We start from the raw sequence: 6,593 nt of genomic DNA, 5'->3' as shown, positions 1-6,593 counted from the left end.
AGGTACTCAAAATATTTTCTTTTGCGAGGTTTCCTTAGTAAACAATGAATATTTTCTATCAAGATAAATGGTAAAAATTGTTCAATCAAAAGAATAATAATTACATAACATATTAAAGAGATAATTAAAGCAAATTTGTCCTTTTAAAAAATTATAATAATTTTATAATACAGAATCTAGTTTTAACTGAGCGGTAAGCCTGTCATAAAGTGAGAACTCCCTCAGTTTGGGAAATTGTATTCTCTTGATAGGTGGCAAAAAGGATATGTTAAAAACAAATAAACATTTGTTGAATCATATATCGTTGTCTCCTCATAAAAGTGTAACTCACCCTTTCCACATGAGGATCTAGAGGGTTTGGAGGATTTTTAACCTGGAGAAGGGACAATTTGAATGTTAGCGCTTTAACCTAGAAAAATACTTCAATGAATAGCTACGCCATGGTACTAGTGCATTCTCGAGAAAATTAAATTGTAAATAGCTATCACAAAACAGAACAAAAAAACCGTATATGAAATGGCTAGGTATGTAAAACTTGGTACAGGAAGAAGTCTCTTGGCTTGGAAAGGGGATCTGCTATCTGGCTTGGGTTCAGAAAGGTTCAGGACCTTTTCTTCGACTTTCTAAGATGGCGCTTCTCTACCGGCTCCAGCATCCTTATCGGCTTCGATTCAACGGTTTTTGGTTTGGAAACAATGCTCACTCCCGATCTTATTTCATATCTGCATACAAGGGGTCACTTCACTTGGAATTCATTGATTCTGTCTTGGAACTCAACCTCACCAATCTGGAAGGATGCAGAGGATCTTCGTCTGCCTCTCTCTCTGCGTCAGATTTGGGAATCGGCGGTCAAGTTCTTCTCTGATAAAGGTATAAAACAGACAGGGTATAAAGATGAACTGGTATGGTCTATATCGAACTCAGCTCAGCCAGTACGTGTAAAGGATTTATATGAAGCTGCTTTGTCAAATCTACAGCCGCGATCCTCTCCTATCTTTCCAACGAAATTCTGGAAAGCCTCCAGCCCGCTCAAGGCAATCTTATTTTCGTGGTTGATTTTTTCTAATCAGATCCTCACATGGGAGGTCCTTCAACGAAAGGGATGGTCGGGTCCAGGCAGATGTGTTATGTGTCGTCAGGCTTCAGAAAATAATGTCCACATGTTCTTTAAATGTCCATCATCGACGCAAATCTGGTATGATCTCTTCGCATCTCATGGTTTTCCTCACCTGGTTTTCTCTTCTGTTCAGGATGGATTCATGTGGTGGAGTGCCCAGCGTCCAGAATGGAGATCTTTATTCATCAACACGTGTTGGTGTCTCTGGAAATGGAGGAATGCCTGCATCTTCCAGGATTCCAAGGCCCCTATTGCCTCTACGCTGGTTCATATCCTTGCTATGCTTGGTCAGACTTGAAAATTTTTGGCTCTTCTCCACATGTTTTCTTTTTTACAGGGTCTTCTTTTCTTCTCATATAGTTTTTCTCTTCTGTGCTCCATGAGGAACTTTCTCCACCAGGAACCTTCCTTCCTTTTCGAATGTTTATCAAGGATATGTTTTGTAATTCTGGATATTCTCATATGGATTTTGTTTCAGCTCAACCATGTTGCAGGCCCTATTTTTCTAGCATTTACAGTCCACAATTCTCAGCATCAGCAGGCCGAATTGTTTTTGGCTTTATATGTACTTGCTCATTATATTTTCTTAATATAATATATCTTGATTTTCTCTCTGAAAAAAAAAGGTATGTAAAACTAATGAATATATGAATTAGATGTTTTGTTCAAGGTGAACTTAGGTCATTACCTTGTATGATCGTTGAGATATCTCTAGAAAAATTTCCTTTGCATAATAAAAAGGAGAAGAATGGTTAAATGAGAAAACCAAAGGAAAAACTAAACAAATATATAAGGGAATGTTTAGGGCTATAACTAGAACAATTAGCAAAAGAATTGAACACAAAACACTTTATTATGGCACATATACATTAAGACTATAATTTTTGTGGTTATCTAGAATGGAAATCAAAGAGGGATAATAACATAAAGAGAAAACTTTGCATAACAAGCTTAGGATTATTCAAGTAGGCAAACGAAAGAAAAGAAATGTTCTGGTAAATAAAACCCAAATCACCCTGAATGAATTTTGACATAAATTATGACAGAAAAAAAAATACCCTTCTTATAGCAGGGAAAACCCTAGGGTTTGAAGCAAAAGAAAAATATTTCCTTGTAACTCTAGTAACTATGAAATAATCTGAAAAGTTTAAATGTTAGTCGAACAGGAGTAGAAGTGATTTAAGATCCAAATGTATTTGAAGGCAAAGTAGAATGTTCCCACAACAAAATCTATGAAAAATAATTACCTGGTTTTGGATTCCAAGAACATGTTGGAGGAATCACTTTCAGTTCCCCCTAGAGGAAGTATGTGGATGCAAATATTTGTGGCCTTAAGACCCATGAAACACACCTGAAAAACCTACAAGAACATAAGTAGTGAGCCAACTTTTATTTATACTACTTAATTGTAACTTGGGAAAAAATTGAAGCTCACAATTACTATGAGAGTTAATTCTTACCTTCGGAAGGGTGTTGACGCATCTCAGGTGGAAATAAACTCCACTCTACAGAGCATAGAGTCAATTGGCATTTAGTGATGGATGGAGGAAACATGCCTAAGGAAGGTAACTTGAATACACCTGTTGGTATGGTCTCGATGAAAAGAGTTGTCACCGTTGAAAACAAGAATGAAACCCTAGCCACAGAAGCAACATAAGAAAAAGATGAGGAATTAAATGACACAACAATAACCAATAAAGGTCATTAACCTACAATGAAACCCTAACTATAATCTTAATCGTTGATTCAACAACTACCAATCTAAGTCGTTGGTTAAGTCAACCAATTACCATATACGTGGTAGGTGGGACAGGCTTCCCGCTTGAATGTAGAACAATCCAGAAGGGTGCCAATAACATATGTAATTCATATGTATATTCGAATAATTCCACGTCAAAAAGGGAACAACGAAACCAAAACATTATATATATGCGTCCAATTATCATAATTCAAAGTTAAGAAACTTAATCAAGGGGAACATATTGCATACATTGGTGAACCATTAAAGTATTACATATGCTAAAAATGGTTGAAGTATGGTGGAAAAGCCACAAATAATTGTCCATGTCAATATTGTATACATAACCAATGATGTGGATTGGACTAAGGTCCATTTTTTAAAATAAGGGTTGCAAGAGGACCTTATGATAAACCAAGAAATAATGTACCAAATGTAATATCCAAATGTTAAAGAGAGCCATATAAATATTCATAGGTTTAGTTGTTTGTAAAAGAAAGAATAGTCTAAAATTAAGATGGTGTGACAATTTAAGTGTGATATTGTTGTGTAGATAAGAATGAAACATTTTGACTTAAACTTATATATGAATTTATATATATAATGACATTGCGTTGAGATTAATTGTTTGGATAAACCTTTGTGAGCAAAAATTAAATAAGAGAGTATTGGACTATATAATTAGTATGTGAAATAAGCTTTTCTCAGTAGAAATTCTAAAAGTTGGTTCTCAATACAAACTTTCAAATATTAGTGAAAGAATGATAAAGAAATGACTTCTATAATAATTATATTCATTTAACAATGAGTAGTAGAGTACCACATCCTTATAGGCATTACTAAGACTAGATATGGATCCATAGACTGACAACTATAGAAAGGCATAGTGCAACTAAGCTTATAATTGGGTGGAAATTCATCCCCAACACACTGGTTGTGATTTACTAGATTAGAGACAAATGCATGTAAATTTGATCTCTAATAAGTTGTAAGTGAATCAAGCTCTTCATCTCATGGGTATGTTTTCATCATCCCCTACAAGGAGGGATTATGTAATTTAAATGAAATCTTATTTACATTTATTAGCTTTTTATTTGAATTTTTGTATATAATTTATGCCTAATTATGTTTGAAATTTGGGCTAGCATATATGATATCAAAGCATAGTTAAAACTGAATGTACATTCGTATTTGTTGTTATGGTTCTAAATTTATTGTGAAACCATTGTTAAACATTTAGGTGTATTATCATTATTTCTTATATACTATAAAATCTATTGTTACACTGTAAGATATATTGGAATAATAATAAATAAATAAACACTTAATCATGAACCAGAATGTTTGTCTTTCCATGGTTAAATCCTCACTAATTTGTAGTAATGATTAAGCATAATCTGGAATGGAAATCTACTTAAATCCTCACTGCATTTATAAGGAAAATAAACCTATAATAGGCAACCAACATTGTTGATGCTCTCAAAATATACACTCAAGCTCCTCCTTAATTACCCATGGTACTTGCACGCCACAACCTTGAGGCATTGAGATCAATGTCCTCACCCTTTTGACAGCCTTCTACCATGGATCTAACTATATTTCTCATGGCTAATGTAATTTTTTAATATCTAAGAGAACAACAACTCCACCTTTTTCAGTTATATATAATATGGAAGATGGGTTGTTCTTTCTTAATACTACATAGAAATTTTCATAAATTGACCTAAATTCTACCATCATCTTTTCTTCCCTAAAAACTAAGTGAAATAAAAAAAAGTAAAATAACATGTATGCTACCTTCAAACTCCTAAACACTATTTGAGGCTTCCTTAATTATGTGAAGGACCCCATTGACCCTTTGAACATGAAAGATGTCTACTTGATCTTGTGCTCTAACGGGAAACGTTACATGGGTGAAATTGGTAGCTCAATAAAACTTAGAGTTTAGGATCACTTGAATAACGTCAACCATAATCATTCTCATTCTTTAGTTGTGGCTAAACATTCTGTGAAAACTAAACACCACATTTGTATTGAAGATTCTCGTGTCCTTGCTAAAATTGGTCACTACCATCAAAAAAGGTTCAGGGGAAGTCGTTTTCCTCTGAGACGACTCTAGGTCAGTTAGTCATGCCAGAGCATCTAAAATGTTTTGTTTGTTTTTAAAGTTTTTGGATGACCAATGTTATGAATAATTTGAAAACATGTGCTTAAGCCTTAACAATTACTAAGTTTTTTTTCCCTTAAGGAAAAATCGTAATTTCATTAATAAAAGGAAATTACATTTTGTAGATGCATATGTGCATATTCAGATCATATCCAGGACATGACTATCAACAACTAACAAAGATCAAAATTTTTTTGCCTTTATCCACGCAGGGAGGCAGCAATATATAAGACTGTAAACCAATAGTAATAGAAACTGTTTAACTATCCGACAATAAATATATACACAAAAAATAAATGTTTTTATGTTTGCAAAAAAATAAGCAAAAATTAAGCTTGTATGTCCATAAAAGGCCGATGGTAATATTGATAGTGAATTCCATCATGAATCTCTCAGATCATCCAAATGCCCAGCTACCCAATCGCAGCTTCTTTGGATAAGTTGTCAGCAGCCCCATTCTGTTCCCCGGAGAAAGAGAGCCCTCGGTGGACGCCCTAGTACAAGCAGGAGGTGGTGGAGGTGGACGATGGGGAGGTCTGCCACGCTTCTTCTAATTGGTCTGTGGAGGGGCCGCATTCTTGTCTGTCAGGGTCGTCTGCATCTCGTCCATCTCCTCTGTAGGTTCCATATTCTGTGGCTGCTTCTCCTGTGAAGGGGGCTCCTGTGCCACAGTTTCCTGAACCGGGTTTTGTTTGTTAGCCTTGCCAATAAGAGGACAATCTTTATACAGGTGTCCCACCTTGTGGCAATGCCTGCATCTAAATGGCACCCCCTCATAATCCAGAATCTGTCTCCTATCATTATTCCTCCACCGAATGTTTATGTGCTCTAGTAAACCATCAGAGAGATCCAGGTGAACCAGTATCCTGGCAAATGCCATGCGCCCCGTAGTCTGAAAAGAGTCATCATATGTGAGATAGATGCCAAGGGCATTTCCAATCCTCTTGAAGACATCCTCCATCCAGAAATGAAGAGGAAGCCCTGGGAGGCACACCCAGATAGGTCCAGCATCAACCCTCTCCCGTTCCGGATCAAACAATGGCATCCATCTTCGAAGAAATACAGGTGCCTGATCTATGTGCCAGACCGTGGACAGTACCCAGTTGGTATGTGCAAGACAGCTGAATCGCAAAGCAAACCAACCCTTTACAAATGTCTGTACCTTTGGGGGATCTTTCAGGTGATGACCCCAGACTTCCGAGGTCCATTGTTGAAGCTTCTCCACACTGTAATGTCGGCCACGAACCTGGCCCACAAGCACTTTCTCCGCGATATCCATGGAGTCCAGAAGTTGAGTGTCCTCGGTGAGATTGAGGAAAACCTCGCAGGTCCGAAGCTTTAAGAACCTCTTTTTTTTGAAACCCCAAATAATCTTGCAGCAGAGGTTTCCGGAGCCGAGGCTGTATGAGCAGTCGCCGATGTAGGGGAAGCCCTAGAATCCACTGCGGTCATCGATGGTATGGAGGCGAATATCCCCGGGATAGGTCCAATCCCAGTAAAATTTCCCAGTGGGGGAGCTGCAGAGGACAGGGGAGCAGATGAGACAGGCCCCAGAGCAGCTGAGACCAAGA

At 37.0% G+C, this 6,593-nt stretch overlaps 1 protein-coding gene across 1 annotated transcript; it reads right to left on the bottom strand.

Annotated features, from left to right (window-relative positions):
• Positions 1–5,572: 5,572 nt before the first annotated feature.
• LOC149180685 (uncharacterized) lies at positions 5,573–6,301 on the bottom strand. The gene has a single exon (XM_089413958.1). It carries the CDS (start codon positions 6,299–6,301, stop codon positions 5,573–5,575), a length of 729 nt encoding a protein of 242 aa, XP_089270084.1.
• Positions 6,302–6,593: the final 292 nt, after the last annotated feature.

This window comes from Pinus tabuliformis, chromosome 3_2 (assembly GCF_031772625.1).
Source record: "Pinus tabuliformis cultivar Carrire ecotype Pingquan chromosome 3_2, CPIR1, whole genome shotgun sequence".
NCBI classification, from domain to species: domain Eukaryota; kingdom Viridiplantae; phylum Streptophyta; class Pinopsida; order Pinales; family Pinaceae; genus Pinus; species Pinus tabuliformis.
The sequence above is the reverse complement of the archived record's forward strand: the minus strand, read 5'-3'. Positions and strand labels throughout refer to the sequence as shown.